The sequence below is a fragment of the Erithacus rubecula genome (genome assembly GCF_903797595.1).
Source record: "Erithacus rubecula genome assembly, chromosome: 1".
Taxonomy (NCBI): Eukaryota; Metazoa; Chordata; class Aves; order Passeriformes; family Muscicapidae; genus Erithacus; species Erithacus rubecula.
The window spans coordinates 103,783,926-103,811,281 of NC_136658.1; the positions used below are offsets into that span (position 1 = coordinate 103,783,926).

Sequence of the window (27,356 nt, forward strand, 5' to 3'; positions counted from 1 at the left end):
CCTCCACTCTTCCATGCTACATGTGGTTTTGGAACTCATGTTGCATCTTAGCACATCTAGTGGTGCAAGGACTGCTCCTATCATGTTCTGTCTTGATCCCATCCACAACTTCAGAGCAGTTGGACTTTTCATCAAGGATTTGCTAAATGACTGTGGCATTAAGAGACTTGAATTATGAAAACTCAAGAAATGTTGCCACAGCAGTGGACTAGCCATAATCCCAAAGGAGACTACTTGAGTGCAGATAACACAATTACAATTGTTGTCCCACTCCAGTTATGATGCAAGTTTCCCTCATTTTATTTGTTTTATATTACTTTTCAAACAAAAAGCATAAATTTAGCAGCATCTAACCAAGAGGGAAAAATCTTTTCCTCTTAGCACTGGGAACCATCCTTGGTAAAATGCCAAACTGGAATAACAATGATGCCCAGCAATTGGTCTGAGGCCAGGTACCATCAGGAAAGGGAAATCAAAACCCAGGGTGTGGCTATCATCCTCAGAAGGCTGTACTTGAATTTATCATGAAAAACCTTGTTTATTTGCAGTGTTATTATTACAAATTTATTCACAAGTAACAACTGTTTGTTTAATGGACTACCTTGGGAGGACTTTTTGTTTCTAGATGCTGAAATATTGGGAAAATATGTATAGGTTGGAATGATGCATAAGAGGGGAGCTATTTCTTATTAGAAAAACTTGCAGTTTTCCAAAACTATTTTGCATTGATTGCAAGACAAGGAAAAGTCTGTCCCACTCCTTCATTTATTCTCAAGGTCTATTGGTTTGGGAAAAAAAAATCCATTTCTTACAAAAATATGCATAATGAAGATTACTAACAGAGATATCTATTACATAGAATATGAAAGCTTTTTTATAACAGGTATTTTCAGAAGTAAAAGTAAAATGCTAGTAAAGTAAGTAAAAAGTAAAGTAAAGTAAAGAAAGTAGTAAGTAAAACTTAACTGTAGTCAAGTTTTCTTAAAGGAAGGATATCATAATAGCATGGGGTGACAAAGTAGCTTCAGAATGACCATGTAAAACATTGCAGTATCTGAGGGGGAATTGCGATTAGCAACTCATTAGAGATGTGTGAAAAAACTATAACTTCACACTATTTCCTAAAACATAAAAACAATTCAGTCCTGCAAACCAAGGACAACTAAATTCAATTGCAGCACAGATAATTGTGTTTCTCACCTCTACTTTGGAGAGCCCCAACAATGCAGCTGCAACTCGAACGCTGCTGCTCTGCAGAGTCCCAGTCATCAGCCTCCTTTCATACTCTACAGCTGACATCTGCTGCTGAGCAGCAAGAGCCAGGGCCCTCTCTCTTGACTCATTGATCACTGGGATCCTCAGATGCTCCTCCAGAGTCTGACCAAGCCCACATTTCAAATATAAAACTGGCTGTATTGTGCTTGCGTCTGTATGAAAAACCAAATAAATGAAAGAGCAAAACAAAACCACACACCACATTTATCAGCTGGTGGAACTGCAGAGAGTATTTAGAATTTCTAATCTCCAAAGAAAAGAATACAAAATTCCTTCAATGTTTATTTCCATGATATTAATCTAATACGTGCCATTTATTAGTGATAATACTTTATTTTTTAACATAATAGGGAAGTAAAACTTAGCAGACTGAAATGCAACCCAAAATTTAGGTAATAGAGCTAAGAAATAGTTAATAAATAAGCTAATAACTCCCAGACTTCAGTGTTACTACTATTTTGGCAGTACTAAAAGTTTACCAAAGTCTTTCTGCTAACCTACACAACACAGCCACACTTCCACCCCTCTAGGTGATGTTACATCCCCTCTTAAAAAAACCACCAGAAATTATTTCAAGCAGCAACTACACTGCTTCTGAAATAGGACTGACAGGAGTTTATCCCTGGGTGTTTGAAGACAAAAGCATTGGAATATCTGTCAAAAAGCACATACAAAACTCGTGTTTTAAAGCTAGAAAAATTCTAGATAAACATGACTTGTTCAGGTTCATATGGCTAGCAACCTATATTCAGAAGAAGATAGCAAGAAAAATTATGAAAAAGTATTTGTGTAGATTATGTTGAAAGCAATACAAGATGAAGGTTTCCAACAGCTCATGCTCTGAAGAGAATGGACTGAAAAACATTAGAAGAAATATTGCACGTGTTCATTATAATGTATTTTTTACACTTCACTCCAAGCAACTCTTTTTAACCACATGTATTTAATTATTTCTAAGAAAAATCCATAGAAATGAAAGAATATTTAAAAAAAAAATTATTTGCTTGATTTTACTCTTCTCCCTTCTATTCACTGTACCTTCTGAGTTACTGGTAGCATGCAAAACATTTGGACTATCCAGTGCAGGCAATTCTGAAGGCAGAGGTAAATCACCTACTCCCTCAATCAGGTATACAAAGTCTCCAATCTGAAACACAAGGACACACATCCACACGCTTCAGAGAGCAACTCATGCAGAACAGAAGGCCAAGTGTTACAACCAACAGCAAAGATATCCCAGGAATATCTAAGATCTCTCCTGTGCAATAATTAGCATATTCAGGAGAACTGTTTGTTTAAACTATGCCTAAATAGAAGAAAATCATTATTTTAAGCCATGCAGTGATAATCAAGTAACTTTAATTGATAATATTAAATCTGAAAAGTCAAGAAATTTCAAAAAGCATAATCTTTCAAACTCCTCAATATAATTTAACTGAATAAGGGTACCCTAACCCATAAATACAACAAAAAATTTGAATTCTAACTATCTACTACAGTTACATATAATTAAATATGTTCATGAGCAACCTTCATTGCTCTTCACCATTTTTAATTTTTTTTAAATGTTTACTATAGTTTTGAGCCAGAAATATTTCTCTAGAAAGCAAAAAGAATGGAAATCAAGGGAGGTTACCATGATGTACAAATTCTCCTTTAAAAATTAAATTAATCTTAATTATTTCATTAAAAAACTGAAAATTTACAAAAGCTTAAAAATAAATATAAGCATGACCTAGAACAAAAAAAGACAGTCATTCTTCAAAGGGGAAAGGATAACTTAACTAGCAGAGAAATAACACTTTGAATTATAAATGGAATGAAAAAAAGTAAGGTTCAAATGAAAGACAGAAGAGTATTTTTGAAGAAAACTCACTAAAAGTACTCCAAATTAAAGTCCACAATCAGAATGGCCCAAATTAAAAATACATCTAAGTTAGGTACCTTACATCTATCTGAACTAGGCAGGAGATTTAACATATATACTGCATATATTGCTCTGACAACTTCTTTCTGTTTACCACAAAATTTTTTCAGACAATTTGCCTTCAACTGATTGCAAGATAAAGAATTAAATGCCTCTGTAATAACTGATATAATTTGCATATTCAGTCTCTCTTTATTTCCATAAACCATATTCTGTAAAACTCTGCCATAAAAAATATGTATTATGTCTTTTATTCTTCATCCCAGATATGAAGAAAATAATTTATTTATATAATCTAGTGCATCTGCCAACGTACACAATGTTTTCCTTCTAATACTGCTCAGTAGCATAAGAAAACCCTGGTTTTTTTTTCCTTTGCCTTCATTTGCAGTTTCCTCAGATATTTATGTTAAGGCTGAAAATACTGCAATTATACTTCTGACCCAGCAGAAGGAAAGCTATTCAACTTTGATAGTATTTTCTCCCTTCCCTTGATTCAAGAGCTCACACAAATCTTCCCTGAAAAGAATTAAAGAAACCTCTAGCAAAATTGGATTCTCACACACAAATAGTCACTCCTGGGAACCAATTTAAACTGGAATTATTCCTGTTTGACACAGTGATTTGGTTCCTTAAGGGCCCTCAACAAGCACACAGAACACACGACTAATTTTATGAAGGTGCTGGTTGCTGGGATGCCATTCTGCTATCAGCTACTTTTCCTGTCCTTGCTGACATCAATGTACTTATAGGAAGGAACAAACTTCCCCAATTTCCTCTTTGCTTTGAAGAAAGGGGTTTTGATCTCCACAGAATGCAAATCCTGTTTTCTTTCCACTGAGGTTTTTTCCTGCTGCTTTGGAACAGAATGGGTATTTCACTGAACTTTGAGAGTTTCGTTTGTATGGCTGTGGTTTTATTACTTTATATTTCCATTTTCCATCAGCTGCAAACAGGACAGCATCGACACTGTGCAGGGTTTAGTGTTAATGAAAGTAGTTAATAAAAGAGCTGTTGAACTATCTATTCAATCCCATTGCTATCTGATGTTTCAAAAGAATGTAGGGCTAGTAGGAATTTGCAATTGCCCATGCAAGCCAGTAAGTAAGAGCAATAGATAGCAAAATATTCTTTCAATAAACAATTTACTTTTATACTAGACACTTAGCTGTAGAAGTCTGGACTGACACACTTAAACTGTGATTTAATATATCATCATCAAAATTTCCATATTGTTCATATTTAAATAACCTCCCAGAAACAAAGATATATTTTAAAAAAGCAACACAGTTATGCTTAACAGTATATAATATCTTCTATGAAAAGACCTATGCTAAAATCTGAAAAGTGTCCATTTCAATTTTTCTTAAAGAACAATGAAATACTGAAACAAATCCTTGAGAAACGTGCTAAATGGCTTGTGCTGTCATTTCAAACCTTAGAAAAGTTAACATAAAAGATTATTTCAAAATAAGGAACATCCCTGAGGCCAGAAGCCTTGAATCAGTGTATCCTCCTGCTGTTATTACAGATATATAGCTGCTGCAGTGATGGATAGGGTTCCCAATCAGATTCAAGTCCAGTGATTTAAATCTCAATTCCTTTTTCATTGATTGTAATGAAGGAGCAGACTTACCCTGATTATTATTTTGGTCTATTCATCAAAAAGGGTAGGAAAGGCAGGTAGAAAAAAATCACATAAATGCTATATTAAATTATTTATTAGATTTTATATATAGCACAAGTCCATATTTGAATGATACAAAATTCCTCATTGTTTAAAGTCATTTGATCATCATACAGCATGGTGGCTGCACTTCTTTGTCAGTTAGCTAATGGTATGACTCAAATATTCCAACCATATACAAAACATTTAAGTCAAATTCTTCCTATGCTATTACTATACTGCCCAAAAATCATATTAGCTATCTTGCAGTTTCATCTTCTCCTAGAGATTTAATACAATTCCTCACAAATTATGCATATTTTTTTTTAAGTAGATGGACATAATTTTTCTAACCTGAGGTTCTGCATATAAAAATTTTTGCACTTTGAGGAGCCTTTAAATGCTTCACACCCACTCAGTAAGCTGGAAGGAGCAGGTGTTCCAGAAAAAGTTACCACACAGGACTTAACAGCAGCTCCTCTGAGTCATTAATGCTTCCTGCTGTGAAAAGGCCAACTAAACCTTTGAAAAGAACAGTGCTAGGTGTCTAAATTTATTTCTACATCACCGCTGGTGGCAACACTGGGGCTGTCAGAAATGTACTTTTCCTTTCCACCTGAACTATGACTGCCCTCCAGCTCTGACCACATCTCTTTAATTAACACTCTTTCCTTAACCTGTCTAAATTTCCCTTCTTTTCACTCTATTATTTAATTTTCAGGCTCTATTCCTTGTATATCATGATCCTACTCTTCTCAGCCAGGGTGTGTACTTCTGCTTCCAATAAAGATACAACATGTAAATTTTCAATAGCAGAGATATAAAAGGTATAAAATCCTAACAGGCACAAGGAGATTCTTCTCAGATTTATTCTCAGACAGCAGTAGGCCACGTTCTTCTTTATCTAGAGACTGCATCTAGATATTTCATTGAATTAAACTGATGGATCTAAAATTCTTTTATTAATGTACTGCTGTTGATGTGGACTAATAATTTCTCTCTTTGAATGATGCTGAGCTCTGGACTGACTTCCACAGAACCATCCACAAAGATTGCTAACCTCTCACTTGGGGACATTAATTCATCCTCTTTGTGGGTGATTCCCTGCTGTCAATAAGGTGAGAGCTCACTATTTCAATGTATGTTCAACAGAAAATCCCTCTTCTATCTCTGCTAATTTTCAAGAAAACCAAGAGAACTGTACACTCTTTAAGACATCCTGTCATATGGTTTGTTTTCTTTTAAAAATAGCCGGTATTTTCAAATACTGGACAAAGTCAGAAAGACAGACTTGGGCATCATCATTAATCTTATTTTCCTTTATAAGGAAGATAAAAAAATTGGCAAGCCAGATGGCATAACCAAGTCATGCTTAAGCAATAAAAACCCCATCAAACACACATCACCAGACACTAGCAGGAGTTCCATGTTCTATAGAATGGAAAAATATGGAAGCTGAGAATGTGCAGGAGAAAAAGTCATTTAGTTTTAGATACACTGCTACAAATCATCAAAACGTGGCAGAGACATGAAACTGCACAGAGGGGAAACTGAAACACAGAGGCAGGGTTATGAAAGGAGAATTCAAGCCTTGAGAACTGCCACACAAAAAAGATTATAGAAAAACCAGGGTTTTGAAAAACATTGGCAGCCAGAGACAAAACACAGCAGACAGGTTAAAGAGGTGAAAAGATGGACTAAATCAGAAATAAGATTGCAACCACTAAGATAAAGGATTATAGCAATATAAAAAAGCTGGATTGCAAGGTTGTAAGTTCTGAAATTTGATCAGATCTTGGCAATTTGATTAAATTTCAATTAAGTATATAAAGCAAAACCCAGGATATGTGAGTCAAAAGAGATAGAGAAGTTGTAGAGTCAGTATTCATGTACAGTCTTTTCTGAATGGAACTCTGATTGAGAGAAAAGTTTAAAAAGAGACAGTAAGGAAAATTATTATTCTACTTTGACAGCACACCCTAAATACAATGATGAATACAGAGAGAAATACAGAACAGTAGAATCGTTATCCATTCCCTTCCTATGCATTATTCTTGCACCCACATCAAGACAAATTATTTAAATGTCTTTTCTCTTCTGAAGCTCAGATGCCTAGAAAAGTCACCAAAATAACGTTCCTTGCAGAATTACTTTTCATTACTTAGTTTTAAATTGAGAAGTTGCCTGAAGCATTTCATATAATTTTAATTATGTGTAAAAGAACAGTAAACAGTTGCCCATGATCAGGACCCCCAAGTCACTCTTCAGAGCACTGCTCTCATTGACCCTAATCACACATGATTGGCAAAAGTCCTGACTCTTACCTGGCATGATAAACACAGCACACACACTTTATTCTTACCTTTTCATTGACCAGAATGACAGCGCAGTAACGCTTTTCCTGATGGAAGGGAAGGAAGTGAATATCTAAGGCTGCAGAACCTTTCCCTCTCAAGAACAATGTTTTCAATGGACTGAAGAACTCATGCAGGAGCCCAGATTGATCAGCTACTAAAATAAATTTAAGTGGATATTTAGATACAACAGCACAGGTAGTAAAATAAAGTAGTTGCTTGACTTTAAAAAAAAAAGGATACTGTATAACCTCCTGCAGCAATCAGTATTTAAGGCACACCTGTAATCAGTATTTACAGTTACAGTTGAGTAGATGTGCTGCAATATTGCATGCTGAATTATTTAAATACATTTTTTTAATTTCCTGTGTTCTTATTCTGTGCACTGAAACAAAACTGGGGATAACAGACAGTTCTCGCCATTAAAAAGTCCTTAAGGAGTTACAGCCTCTAAGAAAAGGTCTACTCACATGGGAAGTATAATTTACTGCTATTTAGACAAAGAATCTCACTCTCAGAGCAGCAACTATGTCTGAAATCCTCTAAAATAGGCAAAACCTAAATACTGGCAACACAGGGGTTTTTTTCACTGTTTTCACTAAGGTATTACACTGAGAAGAAATCTTAGGATTGAATCTGACAGAGTCTGACTTTCTCACTGCATGTTTTTCATCTGCTGAGCACATTTTGACACTCTAGAACCAGACCTTCAAGCTTTGCTGGCTGGCCTTCTAGGCAGGACAGCAGACTGAAGAATATATGTGAAAGTGAAAACAACAGAAGTGAGTGAGATCACATAAGAAAACTATGCCAAACTCTGGCCAAACAGATAGAGCAGGGATAGGACACCCACAACTTCTCTGAGTAACCCATTCCAGTGCCTCACCACCCTCCCAGGAAGAATTTCTCCCTCATGTCTAATCTCAACCTGCCTTCCTTCAGTTTACAAACATCACCTCTTGTTCTATCCTATATACCCTTGCAAAAAGTCTCTGCCCTGCTCTCTTATAACTCCTCCAGGTACTGGAAAGACACAGTAAGATCATCCTGGAACCTTCCCTTCTCCAGGCTGAATTTTTGACTGTGATGCACAATTTAAAGCCAACATTTTATGAAAACTATAAATAATATTTACTGAGCATATCTATAAATAATATTTACTGAACATACTTAGATACCAAAACCTTGCTTCTGTACATAATCTAATTTCTACTGTAGTAAGATGAGGTATTGCATAGGTACTTACAGCAAGTCTCTTTCTTTGAATCTTCAGGCAGTGCATCATTTTTTGAATGTAATATGGTATTTTCAGAACTAAAAGAAAAAAAATTAAAGTAATATTCTAAAGCTGGACATTTCTATTACCAATAGGCAGCTTAGTTCCCCTTTTAATTAATAAATACTGGAAAAGCAAATATTTTCACAAAAAAAAAAAAAAAAAAAAAAACCACCAAAATACACCACTACATTTTGGAACTAATTTCCAATCAAAAATGTTAAAAATCAGCTTATCTACTTGAGGTGACAACAGGAATGACCTATATTAACTAACATTGCAGTTAATCAATCAGAAGAAACCTAATGTAATCAAGGCTTTGTCTAAGAAAGGAGGAAGGTATGAATCTTAACCTAATCATCTGAACTCTGTTCATTACAATATTGCTTTTCAAGTGTTTTTGAAAAGAACAGATACACTTGAGAAAAACAGCTTCGAACAAAATCTCCTTTGAACTCCCATCCCCCCAAGGCAAAATCTGCTTCTCAACATCATATTTTCTTAATGTGACTTTATGTAGTTTTCTGTTCTTCTTCACAAGTAATTCTTACCATTGTTGACAGGTGTTAAGGTTGTGCAGTTACATTTATACAAGGAGAGTTTTGCTTAATTTGCAACAAGCATAGAGCTAAAGGATACTGAAAACAATACTATAATGTATCTCAAAAAATATTGCAAGTTTCAACTCAAGATTCAGATTTAAAATTATCCACACATAAAAGTCATTCCCCCTGGCAGCAAAATTTGATGAACCAGCATACAGCAAATAATTACTACATAACATGTTTGATGTTGGGTCTCTCTTAAAATAAATAGTTAATCTTGCTGGGCTAAAAAAAAAAAAAAATCACAACCATAAATAAATAGACTTGCAAAATTCTGAGAATATATTACCCTGGAGATTCGTTTTAATGCCTGTATTTAAAGACCATTTTTCAGAAAGGAAATTATCTCTGAGTATATGCATACAACATACTATTTATAGTGTACTTTACATATAAGTAAAATAAGTATACTGTACTTTACAATAAGTATCTCATGTTTAAAAAAATACAAATTTTATATAAAGCATCATTTCTCTCAATGCTTTATCTTGGAATGAGAATGCCAAGTCATGCTTGCAAAAATAGAGACTACAGGAGAAGAAACACTGTAAAAGTAACAAATAGCTCAAGAGCTGTATGAAAAAAATAAGAATAGTACAATCAATTGCATAACATTTTTTCACTGTTGAGAATTATACATTGAATAAATCCTCTTTTCAGATCTGAACAACTGAGAAACTCATTAGACTGATTTAACACAGTATTGAACTTCTCTCAATACCAATTTTTTTCTTACTTCAGTGAACAAAGCACTTGCAGGTAAGTGATGGGCAAAGAAAACAAACCTGTGTTGTGGAAGACATGAACACTGTGTCTCATTCTTCCATAACAAAAAGAAATAGCACCTTGTTCAATAATAAAACTGAAAGGAATAAAGTTCAGAAGGTATAAGAAGCTTGGTTATGTTCAAAGTCTGGTTCAATACATCCTCTTTCAATACACAGAGAAATAAGGAAAAGGATTAGGCAGAAGAGCTTAAAGCTGCCATAAAATAAGTCTACACAGACTGCTCACTGCACCTGGCTCAGACAAATCCCTGGGATCAGCAGAGAATGTGGAATGAATGGCTCAAAAGCAGTGGAGGAGCACTTGGGCAAATTGGTAAATGAAAGATTACAGATGAGCTGGCAATGTCCACCCACAGCCCAGAGAGCCAAATGTGTCCTGGGCTGCATCCAAAGCAGGGGAGGGAGGGGACTGTGCCCCTCTGCTCTGCTCTGCTCTGCTCTGCTCTGCTCTGCTCTGCTGAGACCCCACCTGCAGTGCTGTCTCCAGCTCAGGGGTCCCCAGCACAGCAAAGACAGAAACTGCCAGAGGTGAGCACAGAAGCAGTCAGAGTGCTGTGCACCTCTCCTATGAAGATACCCTGGAGAAGAGAAGGCTCCAGGAAGACCTCACTGTGGTCTTTCAATATTTCAGGCCAGGGTAGAGGCAGCTGGGGATGGGGGAAGAGAAGAGCAGCTCAAGAGAGACCAAGCAACTTCTCCAACTGCCCCTCATTTAGTTTGGGTTTGGTTTTTTTGCTAAAAAAGCAAGATAATTCTACTGTTCATTAAATGAACAAAAAGTTCAAGATTATGTTACAGGTGAGGATGGGTTAATGAGGGCACCTTTCAGTTGTCTGGTGGAGCAATGAATATTTTCAATTCATTCTTGCTAAACACTTCAGATTAAAATCACAGCCTGGATAGGGAGGGACCTTAAAAATCTTTTAATTCCAACCCACTTCCATACTTTTGCACCAGGAAGAGCAGTTGTCAGATACCAGTTCCAACATAACACCACAAAGTCACTGGACTTGCCATGTTATCAGGTGTGATAAACAATACAGAGCTTGATTTGAAATTATTCGCTATTTTAATCTTTTTTTTGGTTTAGAATACATTTTTTAATGTAACAGTATTTATCAACTTTCACAGCTTGTTTTGCCAATCAGTCTGTGCAATCATGAGCCAGTCTTATGGACACCGTACTGCATATGATAATCTGCTTAGCTGTGGTTTTAGAATAGATGAAATGTTTCTATTAGTGAAACATTGGTATATCTTTAACACTTTCTAGCTTTACAGTAGGAAATGTATGAAGGAAAAATTAGCTATTAAATGTAACCTTGTACTTTTACTGTCATTTGATTTTTTTTTTCCTAATGGACTTAATTTAAAAATACCAACATGCCTGAAAGCTATGGGTATTTTTACATTACACAGAATTTCTGGGCCATGTGGTGTGTTCTCTCCTGGTTTTCCTTCTCCCACAGCAAGCAGACCATGCTGGCACACAGATGTAGACCAAAGATAATAACTGAAGTGTCAAGGGCTTAGAAAAGCACGGAGAAGTAGATAATTTGAAAAAGTCATGTTCCAGTATACTTAAAAGAAAAACTATGTCAACTGGATTTAAAAAAAAAAAGTACAGTGTTTCTCACCAAACACCATCCACTTCTGCATGAATAAAGTCTTGCCTGCAACCACTGAAGGACATGGGCTGCAGTTAGAGTTTTGGGTTGGACAGTGCTGTCCCAGCAAGGACACAGTTCCTCAGGCTCTAGCTCCACACTGGGATTGCTCCAGGCACACTGTGATGAACCCACAGCACAATGACCAAATGACCTGGTCTCCTCTCTGGCCTGAATGACACTGCTGTGGGCACTGTGACACTGCCAGAGGGGAAAGCTGGGAGGCAAAAGGGTCACCTGCCAGCAAAGCTCCTTAGAGTGAGGATTAAAGTGGATCTGACGTATCTGGAGGCACAGGATGAGGATGCAGAAGGAGCTCTGAGCCCAGCTGGTCGTGCTGGGATGATTAAGTTGTCATTTGCAACTTGGTGCTGACATCAGTCTCACAGACACAATTAGCCAAAGGGCAACCTCTGACTTTAAGCAGTTTTACACTCACAGAGCACTTAGAGAAATTGGCCCTCAATTTGTACATGGCATTTTCTGGATTTACCAAAAGAATGAAAATGATGGAGAGCAAAATCTTCTTACTGATCAGTTATGAAATACACACACACTGCTTTTTTTAAACACAAATTGCAGAAGTTGTTCCATTCAAGAAAAACATCTTCTGAAAAAGGGCATTTAAGTTGCTACTGTTATCACACAATAGAAATATCTAAAGACACAGCAAAAAATACTGGAAATTTCTAAAAACCTAAGATGCCCTGAAATCAATTTCTATAACAATGAGATCTGGAGGTGTGACTAAAATTACTCTATTTAGACTGATTGTCTGGGAATAAACTAAGTTGAAATATGCAAGATGTTTAAAAAAACCTTTTCTATTCAACAATTATTATACACTTATTAAATTTACTAGAAAGTGTAGTATAAATTACACTTCAAAATTATTTTCAGTTAAAACATGCATTTTTTTAATAATAAAATGTTCATTATTTTTCTGCTTTTAATTTTTTTCTTTTTTAAATTTTTTTAAAAAGGAATTTGAAGAACAGTCTGCATCTCATGACATGGCTGTGGAACATCCCTATGATTACAATTCAAGCTACAGTATTGACAAGATAGTAGTTCATTATATTTCCCAATAGTTATTGAATATGTGTTTCAGGATTTTGAATGCTTCTATGAGCTTTAAAAATTACATGTCCCAAACTATGGAAAATATCTTATATTATTAAATAATGAATTATTGAATTACTAAATAACATTTTTTTTAGATCTGTTTATGATTTTTTGCAGTACTGTCCTGGTTTCAGTTGGGTAGAATTCATTCTTTTTTCTTAGTAGATGGCAAAACACTCTGTTTTAGAATATGATGAGAATAATGTTGATAACACTCTTGATATTTTAGTTGCTGATGAGCAGTGCTTACTCAAAGCCAAGGACTTTCCAGCCTCCCCTGCTCTGCCAGGGAGCAGATCCACAGGAATCTGTGAGGGAGCATGGCCAGGGTGGCCAGGCTGGAGTGGCCAAAGGGACATGACAGAACATCAGGCTCAGCATCAAACCAGGCAGAGCTGCCCAGAAGAGCCTCCCACTGCTCAGGGACTGGCTGGGACTCACACTGCTTGGGACAGGTTGGGCATCTTCTGTAATATTCCCATGTCCTAAACTGTAATTCTTTCCAACAGGCAGCACACAGCTATGCACAAACAGATAGTAGTAATAGAAATGTATGATCCAATAGATTATAGTTAGCAATTGTTATCTGGAACTTACCTAAACTTTTGGTCTTGCTTTACTTGCCTGGCTTGACACATTTTCTCTGGGTGTGCTAAACAGTGTGTGGATTCCAGCAAAATTATCCTGGAGTACGACAAGCATGCAAAATAACTGCTTTTTTAACTTGCAGAATGAAGATGAAACTTAATTTATTCTAACTTTTAAATGCAGGCTCAGTAAAGAAGCTTATTATTTTCAATTAAAGATACTTCAAAAGTATCTTGTTGTGGTTTAACCCCAGTTTTTCTGTAAAATATCTTCTCCCTTGGTGTGAAACTAGCATTTCCTAGTGTTATTTGCAAGTAAATACTATACCCCCTTATGAAACACTAGATTTTTCAAAACACTGAAAGCCTGATACAAAGAATTTTAACTTTAGATTACTGGTTCAAATGTTACCCAAATTGATAATGACTTAACATAGTTGTCAAGTAGCTTTTGAATTATATAAAACTAAATTATATAAAAGTAAATTCCTTCATGACTTTACTGATAATTTCCAAGGGGGTTGTACAAATCATAAGACTAATTCAGCTTCACTGACCACCTCAAGGACTTCAAAATAAAATACAGAAGCTAATTAAACTCATATGACTCTTACACACAAGCCTTGGAGCAATTGAAACAGTCCTGTTACAGAATTGTTATTGTTGTTATTATTACTATTTCTATATATCAACCCTATTCTGTGGGGGAAAGAGAAATTTAATTTGCAGTTTCCAAAACATGTATATTCATGTTGCATAAAAAAACAAATGTTAAAAATGTTGTGAAAGATGGTTCTTGCAAATAAATGAATGAGATGAACCAATGCTTAGTTTTAAGACCAAAAACAAAATATGGAGTCATATCAAAGAAATAGATTTTAAAGGAGTACAACAATCTGTTTTCTTTGTACTAAGGAAAGCAATATTTATAACTCTGCAGTTGTTGCAGCTATGATGAATGCAAATTAAAAATTAGACTAACTGATAATGATGCAAGCCCCAAGGCAAAAGCTTATTTTTTTTGCTTTGCATGCTTAATAACTTAAACAGCAGGATAAAGCAGATTAGGGAAAAAATAACCAACCATTAATTAACATGGCTTGTTTCTCTTTGTAATTCTGCTGGACCTCAGCCAAACATAAAAATACAAGCAAGGTTCATGAACTCTGTTTGATTAGAGCTCCAGCTTTACTGCTTCTACTGAGACGAATTTCAATTAAGGTTTATTTATCTTCTTTATTCATTATGATAGCTTCTATTTCATAGTGCTTGTAACAATTTTGGGAGTGTAAATCCCTATCATTTAACCTCCAGGTTTTACATTTTTAAGAAGAAGAAAATTATGGAAGAGAGTGGATAAAATAGCATGATCACTTAAGACTTGTCTTTGGATCACTGAATATGCCACACCTGAATATGCCATCCACTTTGAAGGGATTAGTAAGATTTAGGTTAAGTTTCTTCAGTTCATAACATGGGGATCTGCACTTCACTGTACCCTAAAAGAGAACAAAAAACAAGAATCAAGTTATCATCATTTATTCCTTCTTATCTTTATATGTCCTTTATTTTTTCTCTTGCCCCAATCTTCCTTTCTAACAGAGTCAGGGGAGCTGAAAAAAAGAGAGGATCAGGATCACACCAACACCATTTAAGGTCAGAAGTCTATCCAGATGTGCTCAATGAATGTGGATCACAAACACAGGCCTACCTACCCTGACTGGGACATATATGATAACTATAGAGTCTCTGTGGTTTAAAAGCACAAATTAATATAGAAACATCTAACAAAAGTTTGTGGTCCAACTACATGTGACATCTGAAATCACTAGGCTGCAGCACATAAACACATAAACAGAATTTCCAGCAACATTCAGATGCAGAAAGGGCTCCAAATTTATTTTCAGAGTAATCAGTGCAAATTTTTACATTTTTTTCAGGATCTAAATGTGATTTACGTCCATAGGAATCTTACATATTACTCTATGTACATATAGGAAATGTGAATATTCATAGGTCAAAGGCGAATGCTGATGGTAACACACATTTTCATTCTTATCTCACTTCCCTTTTATTTGATATAACGTACAGAATAAAAATTTTTTGGTGACAATATTATTCATACACACATAAACTTACAAGAGGCTCAATATTCTTAACTTCAGATTTCAGAGAGAATGTCAGTGTGGCACCATTTACCCCATTAACTTTATTTGCAATCAGTATCAATACTGCTTCAGCAGGGTGCAGGAAACGAATTGTGAATTCCACATTTATAAAGCCTTCTCTCCTATGAAAAAAAAACAAAGCACAAAACCAGGGCTCAGAAATTACTCAGAAATGCAATTTCAGGAGCACATTTCAGAATCTTTGTAAGGGAAGGGTCCTAGAAAATAAAGCAATTTGTTTCCTCTGAAATACTTTGTTGTAGTATAAACTTCTGCCTAAGAGTAGCTCAAAACATTCTAATAAAAGAACTATACAGATAAAGAGCAATACTAAATTCTTTTTGCATTTACATCAGCACATAGCTTAATTTTTGTTCACATATGCACATTATCACATGAAGTTCTCTTACATTAGAGCATCATCCCATGTTAAAAACTGATCCAATTTATGCTTCTCTACCTTAATAGATTTTTTCTGAGTTAAGCAGTCAGCCTGTCATGTATTTTGTGGGGCAGATCTAGATAGTCTCAATCAAACTATCATTGAAGAGTGAGAAAGAAATTAGTTTTAAACCCTTCAGAATAATTAGTAAAGGTGAGTAATTAAGAGGGAGAAAAAACAAAGTTCTCTTGTAGAAGCAACACCTTCCCTCTAATGGGAAAACTGGAGAAGACCACATAGAACAAGGGTTTAGACTAGGCAAAAATTTAGACTTTATCTGCATCAGTCCTTCAATGAAGCAAGGACAATAAGAAAACTAATGCCTGAAGCTCTCACTTTGAAGCTCTCAAAATGTCTCTCTGGTTTTGAGATTAGTCTTAATGAGGCAAGAAGTCTCCGATTGTCAATTCTGGATATTCATGATGAAATCCTGGAAGTTCTGTAAACCTGGTTCTTACAGCTTTCAAGTTCCTCCTGCAGAGCCCCCAGACAGTTCCATTTATAACATTGAAGACTTGCCAAGTCCCCCAGAGTCTGAGGTTCCTGGGTCACCTCACCATCCAAAATGTTCTGAAAAAACATGCTGTGATGCAGGCACCCAGAGGAATAAACTGCCTGAGACACACACTCCCAGAGCCACTTTAAGGATCAAGTTTTAAGAAGTCTGCTCAGGTCACAAATAAGAAGGACAGACAGCAGTGTACAGCACTTTCTGCCTGATTTTTGCCCTCTGACTCGCACAACAGCTGAGAACTTGGATTTGAATTGTTGCCTTCTGTGGCAAAATCACAAAGTTGCTTAGTTCTTCTCTATTAATCACTGTTGTGGGCAATGTAAAGTGAGGGCAAATTCATCTTACAGAATTGTTCTATAACCCTGGGAGTTTATGCAATTCCTGTTGTGAACTGCAAGTCTACACAGCACAGTGCAGTGCCCTGGAAAGTGGGAATCATAGATCAAGAATTGATTCAATATGCAGCATGTGACACACAGCTACACTGAGAATGTTATTCACATCACTACAATTTCCCAACCCACCCACAACATTATCATCTAACATAAAGAACCTGCAAGATTCCCATATGTCTCATTAATTCTTGGAGTTTAAAAGACTCACATCAGAATATTAAGAAAGCTATTAATTTCAAATAACCTATTTTTCATTTAATGATCATGACATTATGATAAACTGCAGAGATTGCTGTGCGTGACTGGCATTTCCACAGGTTTTTATTTTTATGTAATTTTTCAAATATTTGTTTCTATATATAATGCCAAGCAGCTCAACAACAAGGTTGTGCACGTTTTCTTCTGTCTTGATTTTGCTTTGTAGTTTGTTTTGGGTGTTTTTTAAAGGTGAAATGAAAAACAGCCATGGCATTGACCTTTCATAGAAACACATGGTATTTTCAAGGATTACATTATATGATAGCTCATACTTGAAGTAATTGAAAATAAAATGGAATCAAATTGGCCTCACAGCTTGCTGAAAACATAGCATTATTTGTTGTTCTCTTTCCACATATTTATAATAGGCATGTAATTTAATACTGACATATTGATGGTCCTTAAAGAGCACTGTATTTATGTTGAGTCTTCTTGAATTTTACCATCCATATTTGAATTTTTTTCTCCTTCACAGTTTATTTTCATACAAATTTTGACCTTTTCTTTTTCCTTTTTAGAATCTTGAATCCATTTTATCTGTAAATGGATATCTTGCAGATAAACTTAAAAACTCTTAACTTGCTGACAGTGACCCTACATGCCTCTGTCTTCACTAGTTAAACAGGGATTAATGGAATTCTTGTATTAATTCATAAAGCTGCATAGCACAGAAAGAGCAAAATGTACTTAGTGAACAAAAACTATGAGATGGTATTACACTATGAGTATTTCTGCTACCAGAAATTATAACCTAATGCTTTCCCAGAATTAAATCTCTCTCAAATCCTTAGATGTCTCTCACACATGTAAGATATAGAACTAACTACATCACAACCATCTTGGTGGGGAGGAAGTATGGGGACTAAAAGATGCAGTGTAATACTACTCAAACCTGTGTCATGGTCTCTTTAATTCCCAGTCATGCTTAAATTAATAAGAGTCAAAATCTGAGACTTCAGAAGAAAAGAAATCTACCTGCCCACGCTTCTACAATGCATTGATATACAAAATATGAATCAAATTTGGATACATTGGGAAAAAATATACATTGGAGACAGATGACTCCTGCAATGATCTGAAGGCTTATATATTGATCTTAAAGCTCTGTTGGGCTCAACTGCAAGAGTCCCACTGAAATATTACTCCAGATTTGTTCCAGGTTAAGGAGTAAAACCTGACCCTTACACCAACTAATTTTGCCCTGCTTGTAGTTGAACACATTTCCAGTTCCACTACTCTTAAATTAGCAAGTTTCTACTTCTGTAATGCTACAAATAATAAAAGTAACAAGTCATTACTTACGTAGGGGGAATGGTAACAGTGTTTCCTTTAGGCAAAGAGAAATCATCAGCATCTCTTCCCACAAGAATAGCATTGTATGCCAAAGTGTTACTGCTCCTGTTTCTCAGCTGCACCTACCACAACACAGACAACAAGATCAGTCTCTTTTCACTCATTTTTTAGACTATGAAAGGTGTGCTCTGAAGATAAGTTCCAAAATACAAACTACGGATATTACAAAATAAGACACTACTTCAAATAACTGGGTAGGTAATTTTCCTTCCAAAGGAGCATAGATTTCCCACAGACTATCCAACCTTAATTTTTGAGAGTAGAGTGTACATTGCACTCCTATGCCTGCAAATCTCTTATTTCTCTCTTTGATCTAAGATTTGTCAGATTTGTAGATTTTTTCATGTGCTTTCAAGTATAGGGAAAAAACCAGAAGTGAAATCCCAAGACTGAAGAGAATAAAAGTAGAAAATTCACACTTTCATCTTCTATATTTATTAGCCAAATGTCATGCAACCTATTAATTCTTTGTTGTAGTTTATACATAATATAAACACATATATACACACAGTGTTCTAAGCTTGCATTATTATGAATCTAAACTCAATGGTATCAATACCTGCTTCACAATAGTTGCATGGAGACCACCTGCAAATTCTATAGTGTTCTTGGGTAAGTACTGAGGAAGAGTGTCATACAACTGGACACAGAAAATAAGCATCATGACAGGGTTTGGATCACAGATATCAGTGGCCTAATATAGAAACAAAAAACAAACAAAACAAAACAAAACCAAAAAAAACCACAAAAAGCACACAAACAAAAAAATTAAGTTAATTATTATACAAATATTTTTAATCCAACCTGTAATAACTGGATTATTCTCATGGCTAATATGAATACAAATCTTGTCACTGCACAAAAAAAAACCCCAAATTAATCAAAACCATTAACATGCTCTGGTGATAAATCTAGGGTAAAAATTAAGCTCAACTTTTTTCCCAAAGGTTCAGCAGAAAAAAATGCTAACTTTATTAAATTCAGCATGACAGAAAAAGCAAGGAAATTTTACTGTCTGGAAGAACATACATCTTTACTATCTTAAAAAAAAAAAATTAATCTTTTAGTTTATGTAAAGCACCATCCCAAATACTCTTACATACAGTTCTACAATTGTTTATGACAATTTCCCCTTCCAAATAACAACAATATAGTTGTTTCTTTTGCAGATACTTTTATACTTTTTTAAATTGCTTTGCAAAACATAGCAAGTTTCCTACTGATTAATTATTTGATTTACAGAAATTAATTTGAGTGGCAGCTGCAGAGCATGTCAAACTTAGTCTTCAGCAATTCTGGTAAGTCACTGAGAAGAGTGGTAAAACTATTTGCCACAGAGTTGAAAAAGGGAGGAAAAAACTATTTACTCTTCTGGACTGTCTTTAGTGTTGCAAGAGAGATGTATAGACATGTTTATCATCTCAGCTATCTGAATTAATTTTTATTTTCAAGTTAAAGTTCATTTAAAGTTTTCAAGGTAAAGTTCTCTTGCACTGTGCCCAGCCAAGCAGCTCATCCTGCTCTCAGCAGTTCTCACATAGCTCCTCTAACCTTCCAAGAGAGTCCATAACTGGGCACTGAACTAAAGCTTCCCTGAAACTCTCCATGGCTTCCTAGATAATATTTATCCTTGTAATTCACAAGATTAATTTCATATACTCTTCAGGCACTGATGTAATCATACATTTTGTCTCGTATTTCTATTTCATTCCATTGCCACTGGTTGAAGATTCAAACTTTAGAATGCATTCACTAAGCAATGTCAAAAAGCTTCCTCTGTGCCAAAAGCTTTAAACCTGAAGACTGAAAATTATTCTGATTTTTCCATTCACTTATCTCAGTAATGGCAATTGAATGTTAACCATTATTCCAATATGGCTCTGGTTTTACACCCCCACTTTTCATTCTTCCTGCATTTTGATTTAAGATAGAAAACACGCCAGAGTAGATTATCTATTGAAGACTCTTCTGCCACATACTTCTTTCTACCCATTTCCACTTAGATCAGAATTTCTTCCCTCAAAAAACACAATTCTATCCTGTGATGAATTCATAAGACTCCATTTGTGCCATTTATCTACCAGTCTAATAACGGAATAAAAGAATAATGCATTTCTTAACAAGATTAATCAGAAAATTCATGGTCAGTAAATATTATTTGCTTTAAAAAATATGTGCTAGTAAACCATAGCAGTAATTATAAATTAATAATAATAAATAAAAAGAGTTTGAAATAAATTTCCTTTACTGGCTATTCCCAATCACTGCACCTTCTATCCTATCTCTTTCTCACACACATTCCTTCCATGTTGTTGCTATCCATCACCCTATCTTGTAATACTTTAGTTTAGGCTTTCAGCTGAATCTTCTTCAAATCAAAGCACTTTAAAACTTAAAAATATCAAACACTAATTAAAAACATATAGAAAGTCACCACTAATACTCTAAGGTTGAATTGTAAGTCATGATTAGAAAGTAGAAACCATTTTCTGCTCGAAGTATTCAATCTTAAATCTACACCTTAATCCTTAAAAGGATTTTAAAGCCTTGAACTCCATTAAAAGTGCCATTTAAACCTGAATCTGAAGACTTGCAGACAGTTGAACTTCTTTATTATTACAGATTCTTAGATTTTTAAACTGAAAATGCCAGCTGTTCCAACCTAACCTGTCTTAGCTCGTGCTGTTAATTAATGCAAATGTCCTTAGAGTTCAAAAGTAGTGACTGCTTGAGCCAAAAACTTTCCTAATGCTATTGGAACATTTTAGCCTGCTAAATTTCAGAGACAAGTCTATCAGAAAATACCCAAGTTAGTAGAGCTCAGCAAAAGGATTTATTTATTTTGCTACTTTTATCACTGCAGAATAAAAAAGTTCAAAATTTTCTACAACAGCCTTAGAAAAATATATATGAATTTCAATAAATCTATGTGCAATGTACCCTTTGAACTAAAATACAGACCTTGAAGATCCAAGATCTGTTCCTTTTTCTGGTACTGACTGATTGTGTACCTTTGTTTAAATTGTTAGTCTGTACAGAAGTGGATTGTCCCATTTATTATACACAATTTAGTCTTAAAACGAGTACATTGAGAATATCCTAGAATTCTGCTTCCATATCTAAAGTGTTCAACACCCTTTTCATATATTTTCATATCATCAAGCCTCCACCTCCATGTGCTGAACTGCCTGTTTTTCTTAATATAAGCTGAGGCAGAATAGGCCTTTGTTTTGAGGGTTATACCCAGATTACTTTTCTGCTTCCTGTCAGTCACAAGTATGGGAAGCAGTAGATTTTCTTTGTTTAGCCTGTCATAGCAAAGTCATTTCTAATAGAGTGATCTCTATCAGAAAGTGACAGCAAGACAGCAGCTGACACAAATGGAAATAGCAGAGTTAATTTTTCCCTGTAATCATAACATAATCAAATGGAAAGGGCAAAAATAGTTGTAATTGAGCTTCTTTTTATACTACTTTGTTCACACAAATAAGCTCCACCTCTGATTTCTAATGTCATTCATTCCTTTGGAAAGTTTCCTCATACACTTTCAAATATTGTGTCTAGTCTACTGTTTCTTCTGCTCTTCCAGCCAGCCCAATATGCTCCCACAGATATAAATAACTCACAAATGGACATTTAAAGAAATGCAGACTAGGAGAGGGAGAAAACTGGATTTGGGGACAACAAAAAGAACAAATGAACAGTATCTACCTATGTAAGGTCACATTATATAGAAAATTTGGTGCCATAGATCAATAAAAGCCATTGAGATGTAAAGCATGTTTACTAAACATATAAAAGAGATCCCAAGCAGATCCTCGATGGAAAAAATTATCAACAATTATCAACACTGCATTCTTCCCCAAGAAAGGACACCAGAAGCTGATGGTTTTGAGAGAGTGCTACTCTCACCAGCATCCAAAGCTGCTGACTTGTGTGCATCAAATCTGGGACAGAACTCTCAAGGGCCTTCATGGTTAAATGCATATAACTTTCACCAGATATTCTTCTTTTTTTTTCACCACTTCTTTTTGCAGTTAAGTGAGTTAAGTTTGTTCTTACACATTTTTCTAAACTGCCTTTCAACAGTAATAATGAATTCCATTTGAGTTTTCACTGTGTGATTTAGGATGCTAAAATCTGAATTTATTGTCTTGGTCTGTAATGCAGGGTGTGACCAAAAGCATGTATTCTACCACCATCTGTTGAAACCAGATGGAGCAATGTTATCTTTTCTACAACTCATCCTTCCTCCAGGGAGATATCTTCTATTAATGAGCCATTGAGTCCTAGTGCATGACTGATAAAATTACATCATCCCACTGGGAGATGCTCCACCCAGGGAGAGGAGCCAAGAATTTCCTACCTAGATAAAAAACTGAGATTTGGAACATCAGAGCAGCCTTTTTCCACTGGATTCCCAGAGGAAAACTAGGCCCTTCTACATAATCACTGGACTCCAGTGCAGGAAAACTGCACCTTCTACAGGAGCACTACTTCAACTGAACCACATCTGCCACTGCAGGAGGATGCAGCCACAATTGAATGGAACTCCTGCCAACACCCTGAGTGACTGATGGGGTGTCAGGTTGAATTCTGACTCTGTCAGTGTTTTGGTTTTTTGTAATACTGTATTCTTATTTTAATTTTCCTGGTAAAGAACTGTTATTCCTATTCCCATATCTTTGCCTGAGAGCTCCTTAATTTCAAAATTATAATAATTTGGAGGGAGGGGGTTTACATTTATCCGTTTCAAGAAAGCCTCTTGCCTTCCTTTGCAGACACCTGTCTTTCAAACCAAAACATTCATGTGCAGCTAGTTGTGCACATGCGACTCTATAAAGCAAGGAATTATGGAAATTACTTCTAATTAAGTCCATTCATATGAAGCAGTATTTTGGTTTCCATCATATAGCAACACATCCAGAAATAAAACCTTTTCACTACAAACTCACCTTAAGTGGATGTGTAACACTACTATACAAAAAAACAAAATCAAAATAATAATATATCTAAGAGCTGCTAGTATAAAATCACCTACCTTTATGCCCATATCCAGACTGATAGCATGCAGAGCCTTCACAACTATCAAGGAGTTGTGCAGAAATTGTTCCTGAGTTCTTGGATCAGTATACATCTTTATGAAGTGAGTGGGAATCTGGACAAGACAAAGAAATCAAACTCAGCCTTCCATTAGGCAAAATTACTGATTTTGTATTTTTGCTCATTCAGCAATCAATAGGATCTAAATTTTGAACTGAAATTCCTTGCTAAAAATAAAAAAAAGAAAAAAAAAGAAAAATTAATAATGAAATAGTCCCCCATGACTTGCTAAATGTTGGGGTGGTGATTTTTCTTTTTAAAAATTCCATAGGCCAAGTGTTTCTGTTAAGGAAACTCCCCTGTCCAAGCACCTGGGAGCTAGTGGCAGCCACCTGAGCTGGGACTGGAGGTCCCTTGCAGTGGGAGGCTGCAGTGAATGATGGATGCCCTGTTTGACTCCCCACACACTCCACTCTCACACTCAGACAAGGTTTCCTTTGCCAGGTCTCGAGCCCAGGCTTCCCACAGCAGAGTCTCAGCCATCTGGATCATTAAAATAATTTCATCTTAGTGCAAGAACAGAAGAACTCCTTGGGCTGGAGCCTCTGAGCAGGGACCCTGGGATTGTACACACCCTCAGTGTGAGGGTCCTGCTGGATCCTTGGCTCCTGCTGTGTCCCTCTGGTCACCTGGCTGTGCCTCAGCTCCCCAGCACCTCTGTGATGCACAAACTCAGTGCCAGGTCTCTCCTTGGGCTCCCACCACCCAGAGCTCCACCTGCAGCTCAGCACAGCCTCCCCCAGCCTGCCTGCACTCAGTGCACTCCTCAGCATTGCAAAGGGAAACAAGGCTGAACAAAGGCACTGAAAAAAAAAAAAAAAAAAAACTGCAAAAACTTGCACAGTGTACAAAACCTTCTTACCAAATATGGACAGTAAGATGCCATCTGTGCTGCCAGTACCAGGCCATCTAGAAGATCTTGGTCAAAGTTCACTATCCATCTCATGGGTGGTATTCCACCTGAGTAAAATACAAAGCAAGATTCATTAGACTCTCTTCTCCCCAAGATGCTTATTTTGTTCTAAATAGACATGGTAATTATTTGAGAACACTGAGTAGAGAAAAGAACATAAGAAGGAAACATCCACTCACATGTAGAATTTGACTGGCATATTTCTATTTCAAAGCTGTTGCTGAAAACTTGAAAAACCTCACTTAGAATATTGTAACTATCACTCACTCTGCTGCAGCATGTAAGAGTATCCATCACAGCAGAATGGAAAACAAATAATCTAAACTTAACCTCATCATTTAGGAGCCTAAATATGTAAACTTTTAATTATAGACTCAGCATTAATAGAGATACTGATACTCATGAAAATATGCAGAAATATTTTCAAGTTGAAATGCCTTAGACACAAGGAAAGGTTATTGATTTTCTTTAAGGTCATATTAAATTATTTGGCATAAATGCAATATAAATGAGAGGCTACAGCTCAATTTTTACAGCACAAATCACCACTTCTACAACTGTTGTAAACCCCAATGCCTCAGAAGGTTAGATAATTTTTTATATTCCTAATGTTTTTTATTAAAATAAAATGGATTATTAAGATATTAAATGGAGTTTATTTATAATTTCTTATTTGAAGCATCCATATCTTAAGATATTTAACACAGCATTTACACAACTTTACTGTCTCAGGTCCAAGATTCCAAATTTAGGAAACATTTTGGATTTCAGCTGATGGCAAGGTTTTCAGATAGACTGGGATCAAGCTTTCTCTTATGGGACAAATTATAAAGGTTTAATTTCACTATTACACTTAAAAAATTAGTCAACCCACAACAAATACCTGCACCAGATCCTAAGCAAAATCTGTCATAATGCAAGAAAAGAGAAGACATTTACAGACTACAGTTGAGTCATCATCAAAAAATTAAATGTCTATCCCTTGACATCAATTTGCAGAGACTTCAGCTCATCCAGCTGTAGTAAGAAAAAACAGGAGCAGATGCTGCACAAACTTAAAAGCAAAGGTCTGTAAATCCATCTCAGCTTAATTCTGACATTGGTAATGATTTTAGTTTGCCACTGCTTCAGCGTGGTGATGTTTAGGCATGGCCCAAAATTCCTTATTTTTGCCTATTCATGCTGTGAATCTGTTTAGGTAATATTACTCCAAATATTCATTAAATATATTTTAATTAAATATATTTTAAAAAACAACCAACAGTACTTCAAGACTTACTTGTATGACTATTTCATTTCTTTTATGTTTTCAAAACAAAATTAAAATTTGCATTAATCTCATTGTGTCAAAATTATTTTTTCCTAATTGTTTAACTGAAAGAACTTTTTCAATCAGAAAACCCAACTTTCAAGTCTTGAAAATTCCATAGTGAAAGGTGCCAAACATGGAGTCTGACTGGATATATAACACCTTCCTTAACATCTTACTTATGACAGGAAGAGATTATAGTAATATGTTACAGTATTAATATGATATAGTAAATTGTAACAATATTTATTTTAACTCAATTCAAACACCCATTTCACAAATCTCTACAGTAAGAGACATTCTTTTCATCCTATCTTATCAGTAACCTGCTCTCAGTTATTTAAAAAAACATTTAATGTAGTCACTGCAAAAGCAAATACTTTAAAAATAGAAAAATACATTTTTGAAAGCATAAAGTCAGTCTTTCTAACATAAATTCATCATTTTATTGATTATAGTTGGGACCTATAAAATCAATAAGCTGTCTTCTCTTTTATTAATAGAGTTCAGACTCTGAGCACACATCAGCATTTTTAATAAATCACCATTTTCAAATTTTTATTTTTTAACATTTTAAGATTAATTATTTCTGCTTTACTAGGTCCAAAATTGAATCATTCTTCTGGTTAGTAATCTAGATGGATTTGCTGAGCATGGTTATGGAAAGTCATTAAACCATATGCTTTGAACAAAAAAAAGTAACTATTTTTTATCCTTCTTTATATTTTATTTTAAATATAGTATTGCTGCTTCTATTCTTCTGGTGGGAATATTACTTGAGCACACTTAAGCAGCAGTAGATGTGCCTGTATCACAGAATCACAGAATGGTTTGGGTTGGAAGGCACATGAGAAACCAACAAGCTCCAAGCCCCTGCCATGGCCAGGGACATCACACACAGCACTTTTGTAGTTTGTTGTGTTCTCACTAATCCTTGTTTTCAGGCTGGTAGAATTGTCTGTGTGCCAGCAAAGTAGCTGGGGAACAAAACTGGCTTTAAAAAAAGAGCAAAAAATTCATTTGCTGTTTAATCTGGATCACCCAATCCAGTTTTTCCATTCAGCCAAATAAATGTGCAAAGTGGAAATGAAACATGGTAGGACTATTTTTTAAAAACCATTTATTGAACTATAGCTTTATAGTTGTGCAAATGAGAGCATAAAGAAAAGAAAACCCATTAAGTGAAATATTTTTCCATCTCAGCTAATTAAATACTTCTATAAGCATTTTTGGTTTTTTTTCAGCTAATCCTCCTACTATCAATCAACCTACTTAACTCAAAGGCTTGTGAATAAATTAGTCAGAAAACATAATGTATTTTTCCTAATTACATCAAATCTAGCAGAACATCTGCCAGCTAACCACTCTACAGTAATTAAGTTTTTAAAAAGAATTAGTCAATTTTAGTGGAAATAAACAATAGAAATCAGAATTATTACTCAGGATACCTCTAAGCATGTAAATATATTGAATTTCATTTGTACTGGCATTTCTTGCAAAAACAAAAAAAAAAAATATTCAAGTGGAGCTTTAAGATAAAGATTTTCATCCAGTGTAATAATAAAAACCTGGCCAAAAAATAGATTCAAACAGGAATGGTAACAGGCAGCAAATGACTCTGTGTGACTGGG

The 27,356-nt window shown here is 35.3% G+C and overlaps 1 protein-coding gene across 1 annotated transcript in view; it reads right to left on the minus strand.

Annotated features, from left to right (window-relative positions):
* CFAP47 (cilia and flagella associated protein 47) overlaps positions 1–27,356 on the minus strand; it is a 258,137-nt gene that overhangs the window by 156,551 nt on the left and 74,230 nt on the right. Inside the window, exons 34-44 of the mRNA XM_079305151.1 lie at positions 24,366–24,463; positions 23,442–23,558; positions 18,960–19,094; positions 18,350–18,462; positions 15,410–15,560; positions 14,681–14,769; positions 13,281–13,367; positions 8,469–8,536; positions 7,231–7,379; positions 2,314–2,422; positions 1,201–1,427 (exon numbers count right to left, since the gene is read on the minus strand). Coding sequence (XP_079161277.1) covers positions 1,201–1,427; positions 2,314–2,422; positions 7,231–7,379; positions 8,469–8,536; positions 13,281–13,367; positions 14,681–14,769; positions 15,410–15,560; positions 18,350–18,462; positions 18,960–19,094; positions 23,442–23,558; positions 24,366–24,463 — 1,343 coding nt within the window. The remainder of the gene's footprint in view (positions 1–1,200; positions 1,428–2,313; positions 2,423–7,230; positions 7,380–8,468; positions 8,537–13,280; positions 13,368–14,680; positions 14,770–15,409; positions 15,561–18,349; positions 18,463–18,959; positions 19,095–23,441; positions 23,559–24,365; positions 24,464–27,356) is intronic.